The sequence below is a fragment of the Culicoides brevitarsis genome, chromosome 1, assembly GCF_036172545.1.
Source record: "Culicoides brevitarsis isolate CSIRO-B50_1 chromosome 1, AGI_CSIRO_Cbre_v1, whole genome shotgun sequence".
NCBI lineage: Eukaryota > Metazoa > Arthropoda > Insecta > Diptera > Ceratopogonidae > Culicoides > Culicoides brevitarsis.
In genome coordinates this window covers 39,584,576-39,607,506 of record NC_087085.1, presented here as the reverse complement: position 1 = coordinate 39,607,506, position 22,931 = coordinate 39,584,576, and the positions used below count along the sequence as shown (strand labels likewise).

At 27.0% G+C, this 22,931-nt stretch overlaps 2 protein-coding genes across 5 annotated transcripts in view; one reads left to right on the top strand and one right to left on the bottom strand.

Moving 5' to 3' along the window:
- The window catches only part of LOC134827135 (protein winged eye), a 364,969-nt gene that overhangs the window by 4,693 nt on the left and 337,345 nt on the right, over positions 1 to 22,931 (top strand). The window lies entirely within an intron of this gene.
- LOC134837821 (adult cuticle protein 1-like) lies at positions 3,874 to 4,540 on the bottom strand. The gene is made up of 2 exons (XM_063853211.1): positions 4,535 to 4,540; positions 3,874 to 4,476 (listed from the first exon to the last, which is right to left on the bottom strand). The coding sequence occupies exons 1-2, from the start codon at positions 4,538 to 4,540 to the stop codon at positions 3,874 to 3,876; spliced, it is 609 nt and encodes a 202-aa protein (XP_063709281.1).

Genomic DNA, 22,931 nt, shown 5'->3' with positions numbered 1-22,931 from the left:
TTTGGAAATTTTCTCACCAAAAAAACCAAAATTAACCATTTTTATTATTTTTTTTTGTAACTCGATACTTTTTCATCATTACTTTTATTTCATTATAATGTCATGATGGCAGGCCGACAACTAACTAAACAATACCGAAGACAAGACAAGCATTCATGACAAAAAAAAAGTAATTCCTAGGACCCATTGTAGTTCTGAAACCCTTTATTCTATTCATTTACAGAGAGCGGCACATCGTAAAATCAACAAAAGTGACAATCAAATAAATGTTTGACTTTAATAAAAATAAAAAAAAAATAAAAATAAGAGAGAAAAATGTTCGTATTTATTGGAACATTTTTAAATGAGTCATTTACTATTGTAAACATCCAATATTTGTCGACTTAATTATACTGTGTTACATGTGTAATAAATAAGAGTATTTTTTCTGATGACTGACTGACTGACAAAATATGGGGAAACAAATATACTGAAAAAATGTGTGACGTTTTTTGATGTTTTTCTGATATGCTGGCAGCATGTTGATGAACAAAAAAAAGTTTAATTTGGGTGATGTTGGGTCCATTTACCTATTCATTCATACAAATTCAACATTTTTTGGATGAAGTTAAATGAAATGATAAAGGAGTTGATATCAATTGAACCCAATTTGATTAAAAAGAGAATTGGCTCTGTTGAATTTTTTGTAGTTTTAAAATTATATTTTTTTTTTATTGCGGTTTAAAGTTTGGTTTTAAAGAGCTAAAATTTTTATTTTTAAAAATTATCGAAAATTATTTTAAGATCTAACAATTCATTTCAAGATCTAAAAATTCATTTTAAGATCTAAAAGTTCATTTTGTGATCTAAAAATTCATTTTAAGATCTAAAAGTTCATTTCGAGATCTAAAAGTTCATTTTGTGATCTAAAAATTCATTTCGTGATCTAAAAATTCATTTTAAGATCTAAAAGTTCATTTCGAGATCTAAAAATTCATTTTAAGATCTAAAAATTAATTTCAAGATCTAAAAGTTCATTTCGTGATCTAAAAATTCATTTTAAGATCTAAAAGTTCATTTTAAGATCTAAAAGTTCATTTCGTGATCTAAAAATTCATTTCGTGATCTAAAAATTCATTTCAAGATCTAATAATTCATTTTAAGATCTAATAATTCATTTTAAGATCTAAAAATTCATTTTAAGATCTAATAATTCATTTTAAGATCTAAAAATTCATTTCAAGATCTAAAAATTCATTTCAAGATCTAAAAATTCATTACGAGATTTTTATTTATTTTTTCTTTGAAATTTAATTAAATTATGTTAAATTAAAAAATTCCATCAACTTTTTAAAAATATCCAACATTAAATCGCCAACAATAATCCTCGAGTGTCCCATTTTCAGTTTTTTTTTCAATTGAGTGCCTTTGCCTTTGGCGGGAAAGTCAAACATTTATCTATTCACGAACAAAAAAGCTGCCAATATATTTAATGACTTTCGTCTTTTTTTTTCGTGAGTCTCTTTTATCTTTTTTTTTTGTCATTTCCATTCCATTTTTAATGGATATAAAATTTTTATGTATTTTTTTTATTTTATTTCCTGCTTGAAGAGTACATACCACGAAATACGACAACGAACAAGTTAAAAATTGTTCGACAACACAAAAAAAAAGCAGCAACGACAACGACACATCAAGTACCTACCTTCCTTCGCCTCAGCTCAATTTTTCCTTTTGAATCCGGACTAACGGTGTGATTTATTCAGCCTCGTCTAATGGATTACCTGAAGCTTAAAATCGCATATACTTATTTACGTCTTGTTGTGTATTTAATGTACGGCAACACGAAATCCATCATCAGCTTTTGGATTCAGGGGTATTTCCGGTTGATGTACTTTACCCTGTCATCATTACTTGTAGCTGGCACACGAAAAAAAAACATGAAAAAGGAAAACTTTTTTAATAAAGCACGCGCCTTTTCTCATTTTTTCTACGTTTTTTTTTTGAGTTGAGTGAATGTGTCTCCAATTTTTTTCTATTTTTTTTTTAATGAACGACGATACATTTTTTACTCCTTCTCCGGATTCCCTCCTCTCTCATCAACTCGAATAAAATTCTGGGATGTTTGCATTTTATTATATTTAATATTATGATGTGTAATGGCTCCTAAAAACTTTTTTCTCGTCCTTTAAAAAATATTTATTTAAATATTCGTTGGGTGCGTTAATAAATACCAATTTTTTTTTGCTCTCGTCATTCGCGGATAGATTTGAATTTGGCATGCTCGATGTCACTTCGTTACGCAATTTTTTTAAAAAGGATTTTTTTTCAAGACTTAATGCCGTCAACAAATAATTTTTTTAATAATAATATTGCGAAATTTTACACGCACATAACGGAGGGACATAAAAATTTTCAATAAGCCATTTTTTGTGCGCGTTTCGATCATTTTACACAGATTTTTATTGATATTAGATTCAGTGTTGAAATATTCAAAGCACTTAATGGAAACGACAGTTACGTGCAAGAAGGTTCCCGAGTTTATTTTACACTTTTTTTACGCAGTTAATATTCATTAAATGAGGGAATATTTGTCCTTAAAGCTGAAGCGATGAAGAAAAATGTTTAATGGTAATTTTTTTGAATTAGCAGGAAAGCGATTTTCAAATTTTTATAATTTTTCAGTTTTATAATTTTTTTTAGGATTAAGAAAATTTATTTTAAATTTATAATCTCGAGATAAAAGATAAATTAAAATAAATTTTCTTAATCATAAAAAAAATACTAAAACTAAAAAATTCGAAAATCGCTTTCTTGCTAATTCAAACAAAATTACTAATTAATTGTTTCAGCTTAAAAAAACAAAAAGTTCCCTCATTTAATGAATATTAACTGCATAAAAAAGTGTAAAATAAACTCAGGAACCTTCTTCTAAGTTTTTAATAATTAAAAAAATCTTAATTTTTCGATAACGTAGGAATTGCTCAAACTGCTCAAAAAATACTTTTCCTTGCAACTGCCTAAGAGGAGAAAAAATAATCTGCTCTTTAAAACTCAATTTGTCTTCATGTCTTGCAGAAAAAGCCAAAAATTTATGAAAGATGTCTTCGTCATTTAATTTTAATATAAGTTGAAAAAGTTTTTAATCGCATAGTTATTGTATTAAAATTTTGAGCCATTTTGCGGTTTTTACGATGACAAAGTTCATGACAACAAACATTTATGAAATAGTCGAATTTCTCCCCTTGGAAAAAGTTTTTGTGACGAAACTCGAATTACGTAAAGATGACGAGATTTCGGCATGACATGGTCGATACTGTTAACAGTCTGGTACCGCGCGAAATGACATCCGTTCCAAAAACTAATTAAAAAGCAAAAATGTTTCGAAACCGGTAATTTTATTTTCCGGTGCGGGATCAAGCATCAAAATGTTGTCTCTCTCTCAGCTAAACATTCTCCAATTACTAAAACTATTTTTTGGATTTTGTACGAATGTAGATACTCTGTGTAGATATTTGTCATCATAATGAATATTAAATATGAAATTGGATTACAATTTTGGGATTATACTCACAAAATGTACGTATAATAATAAAATAGTTTGAAATTAGTTGGGTATTTCAGATGTTCTCTCGGTTAAAAGTTTTTGATGCGAGCATATGTGAAGAGGGCCATGTATGAATTTTTGGGAGGATGGAATTGGTTTTGACATGCAAATTTGTAAAAATATTGTGTTGTTAATTAATTTATAAATATATGGCTTTGATGTCTGAGACATACTGTGAGGTTTTGTCCTGAACTAGAAGAAAAATTCATAAAGTTAAAGTTGATTGCTCATGACTCATTTATTACAATTTTTTTTTTTTCAATAAATAAAATGGACTTCATAGCTCTTTACTTAGCAGCAGGAGCCAAGTTCAATGAAGTTTGAGACAATTTGTGTCCAGGGAGAGGAGCTTCATGAACAGCGCCGCGATTGATGGCAGTGTATTTAGCTTCTCCTTCGACTTCAATGTGAGCAATGGGAGCAGAGACATATTTAGTAGCTTCATAAGCAACTGGAGCAGCGACAACTTTGGCAGCTTCATAAGCAACTGGAGCAGCAACAACTTTCGTGGTATAAGCCAATGGAGCAGGAGCAGGAGCAACTACTTTAGCGGAGTAAACTTCAGGAGCAACTACTTTAGCGGAGTAAACTTCAGGAGCAGCAACGTATTTAGTATAATGAGCAGGTTCAGAATGGTAGGCAACTTGAGGAGCTGCTTGGTAAACAGTTGGAGCACTATAAGCAATAACGGGAGCTTGAGCAGCATAAGTTGCAACAATTTTGGATTCAGGAATGGATGAGAATTGAGTAATAGGTTCGTATTTGCATAAGCTGGAAGCATATGTCAAAGGAGCAGCATGATAAGCTACTGGAGATGCGGAGTAAACTAAGGGAGAAACGTGAGCTGATGCGCCGGCAACAAAGGCGATCATGACTACAGCTGCGATGCACTGAAAAAGAGACAAATTATTAAAAAAATGTTAGTCGAATGATTGATAAGTCACTTACCTTCATGATAGTTGATTGGTTTCAATTGATTAATTTAAAGGTAAAGCTTTGAATTGTTTCACTGCTGAACAATGTCTGACTATTCGATGTCCTTTGCGAGCTATTTATACGAAAATCAATTCTAATAATAACCTCAAATCGCTTGGGAGAACAGGATTTAAAAAAGTGCATTTTTTATATCAAGCAAATTGCAACCAGTATTGAGCCTACAAACAATTTTGGGACAAGGAAATAACGGTATGTATAATTTTTTGTTGCAAGGTCAATTTGAACGTATTTGGATAAGTAATTTTTTGCAATGCAACTTTCGAAATTACTCATTTAGATACGTCATTAAATCTCTCAAATCAAATCAAAAAAATAATTCCTTGAAGTTTTTTCGATTGAAAATATTTCAAAGAAGCTTTTAAATTTTCTGTGAATGGATTTTATGGAAATTTAGCTGAAAAAAATTTTTTGTTGTTAAACAGTTTAAGTTAGTTCTCTGTTATTTAACAAAGAATGATAAAAATGACAAAATGTCCAAAAAATTTATGAAACGAGCTCCAAATGTTTCTCCTAACACTTAAATCCCTGTCAAGATTACACGATTAAGGGCCGTGCTCAAAAGCAATCATCTTATTAAGCTCACCATAAATCCTTTTACAATTGTGTTCAGCATCTGGTCATAACATTTTATTTGTATATTTTTTGTATACATATCATTATTTCACGACGAGAAGCAATTTTTCTCGAATCATATTCAGCCATTACTCAATAAATTTCCATAAAATTCATTTCCGAAAGTGTTTTCATTTTATTGTTGTTGGTACACATTTTCATTCAGAGAATTGCAGACATCCTGCGTATGTACGAGTTTTGTATGTTCCCCATCATCGTCGTCGTGCATGCGTTGCTATAAAAAGTATTAAAAAAAGTTTGAAAACTTTTTTTTTTCAAACAAACTTGTGCTTTGCTTCCCCCGCAGTCACACACACGAGTCGTATAGCACACAAAAAACCACTTGAAACACACAAAGAAAAACTTTTCAATCCATTATTCAGGCAGTCAGCACACACAAACAACGAATTATTTCGTACAAATGCGAAGAGAAATGTTTTTTTCCACAGCAGTCTGAAATCGATATCAAATAATGTTCCACATAGCCTTCCTCTTTGTACATATTTTCTGCATTTTGGAATGATAACTAAAGCATTAGCTGTTGTCATTTCAATCAATTGTCAGTAAAAGCAGTTTTTCCTTTCAAACAATTTATTCCGATGGTTTTGCATTATTATTGTTATCATTCCATGTTGCTTGCTCCTCGTTGTTGTTGTTGTTTTGTTTTGCTTCGATGCGAAGGAAAAAATATCAAATTTCCCACTTTTTGTACGACGACATACGACAAAAACGACGACACAACATAAAATATATATTTATATGCGAGTATAAAATTATTATCGATGAAACGGAATACGGCCCAGCTCGATTCAGTGTCTGAATAAATTGGTTTCTTGCACGACGATATTCGACACAAAAATGTGTTGTATTTCAGGGACGTAGTTAATAGAAGATTTGTGGGAGCCAAATGAGTTTGAAGAGTCAAATGATATTAAAAATTTAAATTTTATTTTTCAGGACTAAATATTAGAAAAGAAGGAAAAAAAATAACATGTTTCATTTATTTTTTTTTTTTTTGGTTTGCTGATTAATGGGTAAAAAAATGAAACTAAAATCTACATAAATATTTTCGAACGAAGCCAAAATATTATGAGGAAAATTAGAATCAGGGGACACAATTTCAAAAGACTTCAATAACTTCAACGATTTGTGAAGATTTGCGAAATATGGATACTTTTCAAGCTATTGAAAAACGATATCTTAGAAGAAACTAATGCCATAAGACTTAACCGATAATAAGGCTTTACAGCTTCATGAATCGTCTTCAAGAATGTTCATCGATAGTGTACGAGATTCATCTTTCCTTAAATTTAAATTTTTAAGAGTTCGTAAAGTTAGCGGCATAAAACTTAACAGAAGAAAACATTGAAAAGTATGTAGCAGACGAACGAAGTGCAAGCAATGAATGGTACTCTATATCTGCCTAATGAGAAAAAGTATTTGATGTGCAAATTTCGTATGAAGCCTCCGAATCTAATGAAAGGGAAACATAAGAGTGAAATATATTAACAATGACTTCCCGTTTGATTACAACAATCAATGATTAACCATTGCCGTCATGTGCTTTTCAGAAGGTTACTTAAGATACCAAAGGACACGTTCGAATAATGTTGGATATTTATTTAAGCACTCATTCGATCTTTCTTAATATTTGTAAGTTTCCAATCCATTTCGATTCTATTATAAACGAACAAGATCTTCAAAATGACCCGAATTTATTATCAAAATCTCAATAATAACTTTAATTTTGTCTGTCTGAAAAGTAAGGAAATTTCTTAAAAGTTTTTTTGTGTATAGTTATTTTGCAATACTAATGAGCCCCTTCCTTGCACTACGCCTATGTCTCAAATATACTTTGACATCTTTTTAAAGCTGTCTAAAATCCGTATTTTGATCGCATTTTCAATGAAAATTTTACAGCATTGCTCCGTTCATCATTATAAATTACAACCACAAAAAATCGTAAGTTACAAAACTCAAGCGAAAAAACATGTAATAAATTTAACTTTGCTTCGTAATGTTATTGTTTTGAATCTCTCACTCCTTCTCTCAAAATATGCATGAGATTTTTTGGATAAACAAAAACTCGCACATGCATCAAAATGTTCTTTTCTTTTCGTTTTTTGGTTAATATAATAATAAGGAACAAGTAAAGGCACTTAAACGAGATTATCATTGGAGCCAATCAACGTTGATGAGTATGAGAAAAGTGAAGAAGTTTAACAGGTATCTCATTTGAGTCGTAGCTGATGGGAAAAGTGCTTCAAAACTAGAAGAACAATATTGATTTTTATAAAATGTTTTGCAGTTTGTGCTTAATAATGTTTGTAAACATTGAAAAACTTGTTGTTGGTACGTGGTTATCTCCCATCTGCCTGCCTAATTTTTGGGATGTAATTGAAATAAACTCACACATCACATAATATTTATTCCATATAATCGATCGAATGAATAAATTATTTAGGTATCGAACTGATTTTTGATTAGATCGCGTGATTGAAATAATATTAAATCAATAGACGTGGTACATCAAAATAATTTGGTAACGTAAAAATAAAATCAACATTGAAATAATTTATGAGCTCAAATGTGTGTCGGTGACGCGAAGTCATGACGCGATATGTGAGGTAAAAATGGGTGATTGAAAGCGCTGCTAAATCCATGAACCATCGCGATAAATGTTTGATTTGATGATTTCTTTGTTCGTGATTGGCATGCATATGAAAATTTTATTGCGACTTATGAAAAATTCAAGATTTCTTATGCTTTTTGAACAGAAGTCGAGTCAAGTTTTAAATTGCTTGGTTTGAATTAATTGGAATAGTTGAGAAAAACTTACCAAGATGATTGAATCTTCAGGTTTGAGATCCTTCTTGAATTATCTGAAAATAAAAAAAAACTCGTTTAACCTCAAATCCTTATCCAAAATTTAATTAATGAACCATTAAATAAACTTTCTTCCTTGTTTTATTAACTTCCATTCGTCAGAAAAAAGGTGCCAGGTGGCATGAGAATGCAAATTTGCCAAACACCCGAAGCAATTAACATCCAAAGACTCATTAAAAAGCAACAAAAAGCAAACGAAAGAAAGAAAAAACTTCACCCCGAAAGACAGATAAAGTGCACCCTCTGTGTCAAAAGCTCATTATGATTTAAGAAGAAGAACCGTTTAAAATCCAAATTGCAGAAATAAAAATTAATTGTGTGAAATAAAGTCTCGTATATTTTCACTCATGTAAATTTTCTTGTGCAATTATTTGTCTACCCTTTTTTTCTTCTTGTGCCTTCTTTTTACCACGGAAAGAAAATTCGTTTGAATACTTTTCTCGTGAATTCATGTTTTTCATCGAGCAACGTCAATTTTTTGCTTCGACATTTCTTTTTAATTTTTAACGAGGCATCTTTTTGCGTTCAAAATGAAAGAAAGAAGGAATCCCATTGTGTTGCTTTTCCCTTCGAAGAAGGAAATTCTGCGAAAGCGCTTAGAAAAGCCGTTAATTCAACTCTTCTCTTGTTTCTTGTTGAACCAGAAAACTTGACAGAAACGATTTTTTTTTCAGCGAACCTCTCGAGGAAAACAAGAAAAAATGTCTGAAAAGAATGCAAACATCATCTTTAACGTATTTGTTATCGTAAGCCGGGTAATCGTTAGATAAAGAAGAGAAAACATGAAATGAAAAATCTTTCACAAGAAAAAAAAACTTTTTTAATTCCATTTTGTATGTTTTTCTGTGCGGAAAAAAACGCGTACATGAAAATTTTTTATGACTTTCCTTGCATGCAAAAGTATATGCGCTTGATGTGTGAAGGAAAGAAAGGCAAACGCAAGCAAAAAAGCCCCTTTTTGTGTGCGACAACATTAACGAGTACAAAAAAACAGCAAGCAAGGAACAACTTAAGATTGTAATCACATAAAATATTACTTATAAAACGAAAGATTTTTCAAGGAGAAATTGAATGAGGATTTTTCTCGTTGGCGGAGGAGAAATAGAACGACGTTGAATTACTTATGATGTGTCTTGAGGTTGAGGCACATGAAAAAGAACTCATTAGACGCAAAACTTTTACATCCTTACATGGCAACGATGTTTGTTGGCACACACAAAAAAACCGAAAGAACAATATTTAAACTAGAAAGTGATGGCATTAAAAACTTACACAGAAAAGGGCGAATGTTTGTTAATGCGATCAACGCAATATGTTCGGGGCCATTTGGAGTCAAGAAATTGCCAAAGTTTGTTTATTGATTGGTCTACTTCTTTCGCTTTTGGCGAGGAAAGATCAACGTCTCTCGGTTCCTTGCATGTGTTCAGGAATAAATTTTGTAAAGTTTTGACACTTGGTTAGAAAATATTTCTTTAAAATAAAAAAAATTCTTTCACACATGTTCGATGTTAATGAAGCACAAATGTAAAATGATGATAAAATTATTTAGTGAAGGATGCTTCAAGTTGATTTCTAATGAGTTTAAAAACACTTCAATATTATCGAGCCACCCCATGCTTTGAATTTTTTTTTCGTCTTCGTTAAATATTTGCCTCGATATTTGAATATCAAGCAGTTGTGAAAAGGATAATGAAGCGAAATGAAAAAATTTGAATATTTTAAAAATTTTCTTCATGTCTGTCTTTTTTTTTGCTTTATGATTTTTTTTTCTTTTTTAAAGATTTAAATAAAATTATTGAGAACTTAAAAATCATGAAAATAAAAAATATTTGAATTAATTATATAAATTTTATAAAACTAAATAAAAAATATATTTGTTTTATATTTTAATATTTTTATCATATTTTAATGAATTAAAAATGAAATTTTAATAAAAAAATATTTGAAAAAATAATTTTTAAAAAATATTTAAATATTTTTATAATTTTTCATATGAATTGTTAGATAAATCAATTAATTGTAATAGAAAATTTTAATAAATAATTAATATCAAAAATATAATTTCAAAAAATTAATTCAAATAAAAAATTATTATTCAGTGAAAAATTAAATTTTTTTTGAAATTTTATCATTTTAAATTATTTTAATAAATAAATTTTAAACAAATAAAATAAATTAAATTAATTAAAAAATTAAAATAATTAATTAATTAATTAAATAAAATTTAAAAATCGAAATAAAAATAAAAAATTAATTTTATTCAGTTTAAAATTAAATTTTTTAGTTAAAATATTTAAATAGTTTATTTTTATTTTTTTATTTTGTATTTAAATTTTTTTCATTTTAATATTTATTTACATATTAATTAATTACATTAATTTTTTTGTTACTTAATTATTCATTTTATTAAATAATTTTATTTTTTTAAATAAATTTTTAAAAATTATAAATTTATTTTCTATAATATTTTATTTTTAAAAATTAAAAATTTTCGCATTTAGAAAAAAATTAAAAAAAAAAAATAAAATGCGCCTTCTTTCATTTTTAACAAAAATCCAAATTTATCAGGAATTTAATTCAACATCAATTCCTAAAGGAAAAAAAGCGAAAATCAAAGATAAATAAAGCACAAAAAAATCGTTAAAGTAATATTTTGTACTTTGACTCAATCCATAGTGATGGATTATGCTGGATTGTTCCTAAGCACACAAAATCAGCATCCTTTGGTGCGCAGCACAGCTTTGATAATTTTTTTTCCACACAGAATTTTATCTTCAATATTTTTTTTTCGAAAGAGATTTATATTTATTCGGCAATGACAACGATTTTTTCTTCATATTTCTCATTTAAAGTAGTTGCTTTAGGCAATCACTTTGAATTGCCAGTAAGTCCTTCGTTTCTTGAGTTATAATAATTTTTGGTGCCAGCTGTTAAGTTTTTTAAATTGCAATTTATGTGGCGATGGTAATTCTAAAAAAAAAAATTATTGAGATTTTTTTCATGTTGAGTGAGTTAAAAGTTTATTAATTTTCACAACGTGATTCCATCAGATAACATGGATTGATAACCCAAACGAACATGCTAAGCCAAAAATTTTTTGGCTTAATGAAAATAGAGAATTTTGATGTTTTGTCAAACGAAATGTTGTTAAAACTCGTTTTTGTCCAACTTTTTTCCATTTAATTCATTATTTTGCGTGATAAAAATCTCTTTGCAGAAACTTTATAAATACAACGTTTCAAAATTTTTAGAATTTAATCTACAATCTTGGGTTTTTTCGTTGTTGTTGTTGTTTTTATTTGTTAAGGCAACAACAAAAACGAAGAAAATAAAGAAGGAATACTTTACAAAGTCGCTAACTCCGCAACGACGACGTACAAAGCAGGTACACGTCAATTTATTAAATCCTCCCATTCATTCTAGTAAACTTCCTCCGTCACGGTATTAGTAAAGTTGTAGTACATATTTATGATTAAAATGGGAAAAAAATTCGCCGTTGTGAAGGAGAAGAACAGCAAAAATAATAATGTTCATATAATGAAGAAGCAGCTTGAAAAGTCAGAAATCGCTTGTAGAAAAGAAGGAGGAAGAGTGCAGTACATAGCAATTTAATAATTTCAAGTTCATTAATGAATCATAACGTTCTTCCTATTATTTGTACGTCGGAACTGGCAGAATGGCAAGGCAGAGATAGCATAGTCAGTCTGGAAACATTATAGAATTATATCTTCAAAACTTTTGCATCATAACTTTTACTTTAGCATTCTATACAAAATACTTTGCGAATTTATTAATAATAATAATGTTTTATTCTTCTTCCTTTTGGCATAACTCTGAATTTGTCTCGGAAGAAATAATGTGAAATATGAATGTCTAGAGAGTTTTGGCGCTATAATTTTTTTTATTAATAAAAAAAAAATAAATTTATTTATTAAATAAATACATAAATAAATAAAAATTTTAAATCATTTATCGTAATTTATTTAAAAAATTTATTAAAAATTCTGTTTATTAATAAACAGAAAATATTTAAAATTATTAATATTATTTAAAACATTTTTGAAATATATTTTTATTAAAGAAAATAATTTTTAATTTTTTTAATTATTTAAATTTTAAAATAAAAAAAATTCTAAAAATAATAATTTTGAGAAAAGAACAGGCTTGAAAATTTTTAAAATTATTTTTTTTTCTTAGCTTTAGACTAAATTTTAATAACAAAAAAAAATATTAATTAAAATTATTTATTATTAAAAAATATAAATAAAATAAATTTTAAAATGTAAAAAATTAAATTTTAAAATAATAATTTTGAGAAAAAAAAATCAGTTTAAATATTTTTTAATTATTTTTTTCTTAGCCTAAGTTTAAATAAAAAAAAAATAAAAATTATTTAAAAATTAAAATAAAAAAAAAAAATTTAATTTAACTAAATTACCTAATTAAATTAAAATAAATAAAATTAAATTGAATAAAAAATTAATTTAAAATAAAAAAACTCAATTTTAAGCCTTTATTTTTGTCCCAGTGCACATTGATTTTTTTTAATTTATTTAAAAAAAAATTAGTCGTTAAATGTGCATCTTAAAATTAATTTTTGATACTTGAAAATCTCTTCAAACGCATTTCCATCACATTTGAGAATTAAATTAAATTCATTAAAGAATTAAATTTATTAAATAATTTTTTCAAGTACTAAAAATGCTCATCTGACATCCTTAACACCTTTTAATCACACAATAACCTGCAAAAATGTCTCTCAAGTCTCACTTTAAAAAAAAACACAATTTTAAACATTATCAACTTACAAAAAAAAACTGAGATGATCATCTATAAGATGTCAACACTCTCTTGACTCTCCGAGCGAAAAGACACTTAGCTAACAACAATAGGAAAATAAAAGCCTTACCTGCTCAAGTTGACAATTAACTAGAAACACTTTTAAACTACCATTTTTCTCACTTTTCACTCCTTTCATTAATATTTTTTTAGAGAAAAGGTGTGAAAATTAGAGACGAGTGAACACCTTGTTTAAAAACTTCTACACACACACTTTTAGCTGAAGTGGCTTTTCAGGCGTCACAAGTATCAAAAAGACAAACAAACAAAAAAAAAACGAGAAAAAAAGAATCACTTCGCGGAAAATATTTTATCAAAAGTTATGTGAAGTTGAGCTGCTACTGCTTCTTCTTAATTATTATCAAGAAGCCATTATCACATATTTTCGTTTTTTTTTTGAATATTTATTTTTTTTTTATATTTTTATCCACAAAAAAAAATATCAGTTTTAATCCGAAAATTTATCAAGATCGAGGTTAATCCTGACTCATTATTTATGCCGAAATTCCGAAAAAATATTTCGAAAATAATTACAAGCGCCAAAAATAATTTTAATTCTCTCGATTTTTTCTCGAGGAAAGGCAAAAATTCTCAGTTGGATAGCCAATTAAATTTATGTATATTAGGTCTCAATAATAGCTTTTGATTATAAATTGACCGTTATAAACCAGATGATAGCATAACAAATTTAATGGCCATTAAAATATATATTGCTGCCATAAATGAATAAATAAATAAATAGCGTTCGGACCTCAAAAAAAGTTTTTTTTGGACATTTTTTATATTCGATTTACAATAAAAATTTGCATTAAATAAATTAAAAATAATAATGTTTTGGGGAGAAATATGTGATGCACGCGGGTTCCATCATAACAATAAACATATAAATAAATAGTAATTCTCCTAAAATAAATTCTCCCAGTCTTTTAAATATAAATTGACTATTCGCTTGAGCTCTTTGATCTTTTTTTATCGACATTTTTTTTTCGTCGTTTTGTGCCTTATCAATACGAGAGTTCTCAAGTCAATATCTGATTTGAATTGAAATTTGAATATTAGTTCGTTTACACACGAATAAGCAGCTCGTAAAAAAGAAACGAATCTCGAATACATGCGACGAGACATGACATCAGGCAGCAACCATTTCATGCTGTCAAAGCACGCGTGATATAAAACAGGTACCAGATAATAATGTGAAAAATATATTTTTATGTAAAAAAAAAGCATCATAGAAATTTTTTTTTTCTTGCTCGCTCGTTTTCTTTTACGGTATATTATATATTTTTTTAAACAACATTGATGATGACGATGGTGCACTTGATGTTGAACTCGGCTTCCTCTTTTCATGTGAACAAAGTGCATGACAGTAAAAATTTTTACACAAGAAAAAAATAACAAAAACAAAAAATTATCTGTTTTTGTTTCATTAAAACTTGTTAAAAATTTGACAGCGTGGAGTGCAAAGCAATATGATATTGTTGATGGAGCTATTTTTGTAATTTTTTTCTGTGAAAATAATTTTTTTTTTAATTTTTATTTTTTTATTTTAATATTTTTTTAAATTATTTTATTTTTTTTATTATTTTTATTTATTTTTATTATTTTTATTTTTTTTTTAATTAAATAACTTTTTAATTTGATTTTATTTTTTTCAATTTTTCGATAAAATTTAAGTAAATTATTTGAAAAATCCGAGATTTATTTGATAAAATTCCCCAAATAAGTGCATTTTAATCCAATTTCGTTTTTTTCCCATAAAAGTAATGCATTTTAATTCAAATCATGTAACGCAAACTATTTATAAAGTCAAATGTAATAAATTTACAATAAACAACAAAAAAGCTGAGAAGTTGATTGAAAGGAGAATAAATTTTTAATGTAAGCGTATTTTTTGTTGATTCACGAATCGAATGAGAACAAAAAATTAAAGTGATTTTTAATCAGAATAAAATTTTGTTTCAGGGTTTGAAAAATATTTTCGAATTTTTTAAATGAACTGTTTTTGAAGAAAATATTTTTTTAAATTTTATTTTTAAGTTTTAATGGAATTTTTAAAAATTTTTTTGGCATTGAAATGTATTAATTTTTTTAATTTTTAAATTATTTTTTTTTTTAATTTTTTAAATAAAAAATTTTTTTTCTTTAAATTATTTTTTAAAAAAACTTTTTAATATATTTTTTAATATAATTTTTAATTCAATAAAAAATAATAAAATTAATAAAAAAATAAAATAATAAATTAAAATAAAGTAAATTAAATTAAATTTTAAATAAAAATTAAAATAATATGAATAAAAAATTCAATAAAAAAAAATTATTAAAATTTTATTCTTTTTTCTTGCTTTTTTAAATAAAATAATTTTTTCTACAATTAAAATAATAAATTTTTTTTTGGCCCAATTTTGCCAAAAAGCTTAAAATTATTTAATATTTTTTGAATTATTTAAAATGTTTCAATATTGAAAAAAAAATTTTTTTTAATAATTTACTTGTAAAATTTATGATTTTGTTAAGAAAATTCAAAAATTATTTTTTTTTATTATTTTTTTTTACAAAAAATTAAAAAAAAAGTAAAAAGTATGTTATTAAAAAAAATCTTAACGAAACTTGAGTTATTTTTAGATATTTTTTAATATGGAACAAATTAAATTTAAAAAACATTTTTTTTTAACAATTTTCGTCGATAAAATCCGTAATTCCTCCTCCTGAGAGATTTATTGCTTTAATCTCTACAAAAACATGTAAAGCACATCAGACAGACATCTCATATTTCGATTTAGTCAAATTTCATGTCGTAACGCCCTCAACATGTACTAATATTTATCATTACATTCATTGGACATATTTCCAGCCAAAAACATATTTTACTATAAAATAATAAATAATAATAATAAAACAGAAGCTTGATTGTTGTTTTCCCTTTTAAAGTCATCATCATCATCATCGTCGTCGTTGTTGTTGTCAACATATGAGCGTTTCACATTACCTCGATCTTAAAACGTACAAACAAAAAATCTCATTTATCTTAACGGAGGAAAAAAACAGGCAAATGCATGAAATTTTGTTGAAATACATCGAATAATTTTTTGATAAGGTAATTTAATGTTCTCCAAGTTTTTTTCATGTAAAAATTCATTTTGTATGCGGATCTGTATCGCAGAATTATTGATGAATTCAGAATTTATTTTGTTTTCTCATGCATTCGTTTAATCGTCATTGCTCGCTGACGGGTTCTGAAATATGTATTTAGGGATACAAGATCTCACGATGATTACTTTTTTTTCCTCCAATTTTTTTTTCGCTTTTTTCGAAAAGGAAAGTCATTTTATTCTATTTTTTAATATATTTTATTTAATAAAAAAAATGTTAAAGGAGAGAAAAAATGTGGAACGTTAATGTAATAAATAAATTTCATCTAAAGCAAAAACTTTTTTTTAAACATTAATCCATTTAAATACTTCGTACGTGCTGGAATTACAATGAATTTCGGTCTTCATGAGATTTTTTTTCTTTTTTTTTCAATTTTCCAATATGAAAAATTTATTCAGTTCTGGTAGATTTAAAAAAAATTAAATAGATGAGTTATTGATAGAAAATGCCTGAGAAACTGCAGAGCTATATTTCCGCCTTATTACGCTCATCGATCAATTCTGGAACAATCAGGTGAATGCTATTATACGACAAAAAGATCTCTTTTAGAGACACTTAAAAACGGAAAAGAGGAAAGAAAAAAAAAGAGTAGGGCGAGGCATAAAAGAGCAAACTGAGTGATGGATTGCAGATCATTAAAAAACCTGACTATGTAATTTATTTATTTTTATTTCGGGGGTTAAGTAAAGAACCGGAGAAGAGTGAATAAAAAATAAAATATAATGAAAGGAAAAATTTTGTGAAGGAATTTGTTAAGAGACTTGAGCGTATTTTAAAAATAAAATTTTGAAAAACTCGAAGATTTTTCTTAAAATTATTAATTTTCTAAAATTTTTATTAAATTAATTTAATTTAATTTTTAATTTTTTTTTTAAAATTAAATAAAAATCTAAAAATTTTTATAAAAATTTTTAATTTAATTTGAATTAAAAGTTTTAAAAAAAAAAATTTTTTAACCCTGTTATTTGGCAACCCTGTATGAGATTAAAAATCTTATTTTCGTATGAAAATTTATTAACGGGGTTGCCAATTATAATATAATTTAAGAAAATTTAGTTTTTAAGTCAATTTTTTTTAATTCATTAAATTAGATAGATAAATTTTTCAACTAAATAACTTCATTTAATTTAAAAAAAACCTTGGTATTAATTCATCATTCAATATTATTTTGAAAGATTTTGGCAACCCCGTTTTGAAAATTTTTAAGACTGGTTTAGGTAGTTTAAGTAGCTGAGGATCCAAAATTAACATTTTTAAATAAAAAAAATATATTTTCATAAAAAAATAAAATACAGGGTTGCCAAAAATTTATTTTTGAAACATTTTTAGAAAATTTTATTATTTTTTTTATAAAAAAAAATTTTAAAAAAATCTTTGTAGTTTATATTTATTTAAAATTTTAAAAATTTTGTTAAATTAATTAATTAAAAAAAATATTTAAAGATTTTGGCAACCCTGTATTCAAATTTTATATTAAAACTGTAGAACATCCTAATCAGACAGACTTTTTAAATTCTAAACTCAATATTTTTTCACGTCCTAAGATTTTTATATTTTGTTTTGAAAACGTACATTAACTTGACAATCTCATCACATACAAGTTGCGTAGATGCATATTGATGAGGAAGAAGAATAAATATATTTTAGAGGCAATATCACTTCGTACCGTAAACCTCTGTAGAAACACAAAAGATAATGAACCGCTTAATGCATCGACATTATTTTTCTTTTGATTTCAAAGATTACAAATGAAGAAACTTTTTTTCGTCGTTGTTGAGGAAGAGATTTACGAACACTACACCTGTTTAATCTCTCGACAAAAAATTTAAAAAAATGCTTCAGGAATTCCTTTGTTAATGTTCTCTACTTAACATTTGATGAAATTATTTTTAATTTGAATTGAATTTAATCCTTGTCATCGCGTATTCGATCAATTGTGACCCTTGATGACACTTGCGAAACCCCTTTCACACTCAAGCGAGAGACGTAAAACGATTTGTTCAATCTCTATCAATTTATCAAAAAGTGCTATTTCCATTTGTAAGCTGTTGTCTCCTTGCTTGTTAGACAAAATACAATAATAAGTAATCCTAAGGAGTTTGGAACATTTTTCACACAACAAATAAAGAGATACAATAATAGAACATTTGGCACCCAAACTAATTCTGAATCTGGAAAGGGTTCACATATGGCACTTTTAATATGAAGGGACCCCCACTTGTAAGTATGCTCGAACATTTATAACCTTGAAAAATGATCTTTGTATTCATTTTTTCCTACATCAATCTTATTTTCTTCGTAGATGGAACGAAATGTGGGCCAACACGAGACAATAAGACTCGGAGACAATCCTTAAATAATTGTCACGTTTGTTCATGCTTTTATTTGTTTGTTCTGTTCACGTTTGTAACAGACATTTATCATCAGCGTTGTCATTCTATTTTTAATTTTGTCACATTTATTAGTACTAAATATGAGAATGTAAAAATAAATTTTATTCTCTCGATTTCATTGCATGTGAGCACTTTTCAAAACGAAAACATAATCGCACACGTGCAAAGTCAATTTATACAATGTTCGAGCCCTATCTGCTTTCGATTCATTCAAAAAAGTTTTGCTTCGAAATTAGTGTTGCGTGTGTCTCAAACATTTGCAAGGATTATTTTAAATGCCATAAGAACCCGATTTATTTATCTTGCAAAACAAAAAACGTTTTTGAATCGATCAAATGCAGAATACAAGTCCTTGAAAAATTCTCGTTTTGATTAAATTGCGACTTATTCGTTTAGTTAGATAGTAAATAAATAGCTTTGACAGGAAATTAAGATTAAGTTGATGGAATATTTTGAAATAATTAAAAGTATAGACCAACTGTTTTCAGATGTTAATCATTTTAATGAAAAATGGATTAGAAGTTGTTGGAATTTTTTTTAAAGTTACGTGAAATGTTGGTTAGTTTGGCGTCATGCTGATAGTAAATTGAACAGTTTTTGTTTAGGGTTTCACGGTATTTATATTAACGAACTATGAGACGATATCTAAGAAGGATGTTGTCGTTTTTTTTTTATCTGGAAGAATGATTCAGGAGAATATTTCAAAGTCAGGAAGTAGTTCAGTGAATCATAAAATATTTTTTTCTATTCTATAAGAAGGTTGTTTGATCAATTATGGTTTTCAATAATGAATAATGATGTTTATTTTTTAAAGGAAAGGCAAGCCAAAGGAAGTTTAAGGGTGTTATTTTTTCAACTTATCAACTAAACAAGGCATTCTCAGAGTTCGAAAGGCTTTTTTGCGACACTTCAAAGAGTTTTTACTTAATTTGAACCAAATATTGGAAACTAATTCACATATTTCAAGTCTTTTAGGTCTTCGACATTGATCAGTATTGAACTGAAATAATCAATATGAGGTTAGATAAGAGATTTGTACAATAGTAATTTCGTTTCTTTATCAAGCATTCTCTTCATTTGGTTTAGTAGTTTGAAGCTCTTGAATATTTCTTCAGTATGAAGTCGTCGTTTGACTTAAAGTCAAGGATTCCTCCTTCTCAGATATCTGAAAAAATCTTAAGTTAAAAATTTTACAGAATTTAGAACTCTTCAAAAGTTAGCTCTAATTTTTATTCAAACTTAGAGCTAACTTTTTAAAAAATCTTATTAGACTTTCTATCGTACATTTACCTTTTTTCCTTACCTTTGATAAAAATTTTTCCATTTTTATTTTTCGATTTATAAAAAAAAACTAAAACTGATGAATCCATGTCTCGCAAGCTCGAAACATTGCGAGACACGAGGAAATTTTGTGTTTTGACGCTTCCTTTGACTATTTGACACCGCGAGACACGGCGCGAGACATGGTGCGAGGCATGATGCGAGACACCGTAAAAATTTTGTAAATTCGAAAAATTTCGTGAGATTTTTTTTTAATTTTTGATTTTTTTTTTGAAGTCAAAAATGTAAAAAATTTTTTTAATAAAAATTCTTTTTTGTTGAGATTTCTAAAAAAAAATCTAAAATGATTTTTTTTGTTTATGTATTTCAAAAGTATTTCATTGAAATCCAACAAAAAAAGATCCCATGACCAAATATTTTTATTTTTCAGTAGCACTTACCAGATTAGATTTTAAAAACTTGCATGATGACATGCATAACAAAATTTAAATGTAAACTTCGCTTTACTCTAAAACTACTTTAAAAGATAAAAAACTCCGCTTAATAACAATAAAGATAATGCATAATTAGTTATGCCGTGAATCTAAAATTAAAGCTTCATGTAAATATTGTGATCTTATTCCAAACATAGTTGTTAAACCAAAAACTCATGTATATTTCGATTTTTTCGTTTCGTCTAAATTACCTTTCCGTCGATCACTGATGGGAGCGACGAAACAAAATCTTATCCAACGAATAATCCTCTCTCTCTACCTTAATTAACTTCCTCCATGTTTGGATATTTTTAAATTAAATTTTTTTAAATGGCCTAAACGAGAAATTTATAATGCAATCAAGTTAATATGGTTTAATGAGGGTTTAAGGTTCGAAAAGGACCCCTACTGTGACCTCGTTCTGCAGAACTTTTTTTTCTCTCAGTTTTATTTATGAGTCTGCCAAGAGCTGTAATATAGATGGCAGCACTGCTTATCCTTGTTGCGATGATCATAAATCTATTTGGGATAGAAATTCGAGAATTTAATGGATTTCTTTAGTATTTGGCCGAAACCTTCTGAAAAATGAAGATAATTGCACGGCACACAGGTAAATTGTGCTCCGAAATATATTGTCTGATTATAATAACAGATGGGAAGATCAAAGATTTTTTTTTGCGATATAATAGTGATTAATGGCTTTGTCTTACGGGTCTTTGGTGCACACACGAAAGGTATTGATGTTTTACTTATCGATGCAGATTTTTGTTTTTTTTTTTTAAAATAAATTCATTCAGAATTTAATTGATTTCAAAGAGTTGCTAAAAAGACATTTTCGATTTTTTTTCATGTTAATGACATTTTTCCATTAGTAAATGATCAATTTTGTCATTTATTTCGTGAGATATTTTTTTATTTTCTAAAATAAGAAAAAAATTAAAAAATAATTAAATAAAAATATAAATAAAAATTAAAAAAAATAAATAAAAAAATTAATTTAAATTAAAATTTTTAGATAAAAATAAAAATTGAAATAAAAAAAATAATAAAAATAAATTAAAATGAAATAATATTCAAATTTAGTAATTTTTAAAATTGAATTAAATTAATTAAATTTTTATTACTGAAATTAATTAAGGAAAAATTTTAAATAAAATAAATTAATTAATTAAATTGAATTAATTTTAAAAATTACTAAATTTGATTATTGTTTCATTTTAGTATATTTTTATATTTTTTATTTAAATTTTAATATTTTATTTAAAATTTTTATTTAGTTTAATTTAAATTTTTTTTTTTTTTAATTTTTATTTTTTTTTATTTTTTCTAAGAGTTTTAATCTTACAAAAAAAAATTAAAAAAAATTTAAAAAAAAATAAAATTTTAAAACTCCCGTCGGAACAATTTCTGTTCAAACACATTGAACCAAGACACTCATACCATGCCATGCCACATTTACAGTTATTTCTATTATTATTCTCCCCCATGCACGTTGTACGACAGCACGTTTTTTGCTGTGTCAGTACAAAAAAGCCGTCGTTCAGCCCACTTGTTGAGCAACCACACCTAGTTTTGGGCGAAATTCCGGTCGGTACGACAACGTGCGAGCATCTATACAGAAAGTAAACAAACTTTGAAAACTTTTCGATTGTGAATGAGCCACAATTTCTGTGTTCCGCATGTTTTTTTACTTGACTTCGTACATTGGCACACAAGTGAATGTGAATGTATTTTTTTTTTCGATTCATATCTAGATGTTCTATAATTTATCGAGACGGGGAAAGAGCGAAGTATATTGGAAAGGGGTTACTATTATTATCATTTGCATGCTTTTAAAGTATTTTCACTTTTATTGTAGTCTTCTTATCTCGAATTGAACTCTAACTCGATAAGCAACGGATGCGTCAGTGTTTTGCATAGAAATTGAATGGAACGACTTGCTCGCACAAAGAAATGTCAAAAGGGGTCGACTCTTTTCTCTGCCGCATTGTTTGGCATGCTTTTGCATGTGTTATTAACTTAATATGAGATTTTTTTTTAATTTACTTTCTTTTGCAAAAAATAAATACACGTTATAAAAAAATCAGGGAGTGGGAGTTGAATAAAAAAGGAAAGCAAAGAATACACTTGTAGCTCTCACATGACAGACGAACGAACGAAAAAAAGATAGAAAGCACTCGAAATTGATTGGATGTTAAATAATATTCAAGTTTAGTTTCATTCGCTTTGAAGTCGGACAACAACATATTATTATTAGTTTTCATCCTCTTCTTTTTTTATTTCTATGAAAAAATTTTTTAGCTTCCTATTTCTTTCTCAAAATGACAGTTAAGTGCCCGAATTTCTTATCATTCAACGTCAAAGTCTTCTTTTTTTTTGTTAAAAGAGAAAATTTCTTCTTTGACTAGATTTTTATTTTTTAGCAACATATATCCAAGTAACCGACAATAATGAAATTCCTTAGATTTTTTGGAATGGGGCAGCAAAGCAGCCAAAACTTTTAATATTAATATATTAGGAAAAAGATGAAAAATTGTTTTGTGGTTTTTTGTTCGGAAAGAATTTGGTCGTTCGTTTTCTTCTCATTTATAATGACGAAAGTTTCGTCGTAATCTCTTTAGAAAATGAAATTTTTGGTTCTATTGTTCAGAAAAAGGTTTAAATTTAATTTTGGAATTGCTTTAGAAATTTTTAAAGAAATGTTTTAAGTTTTAA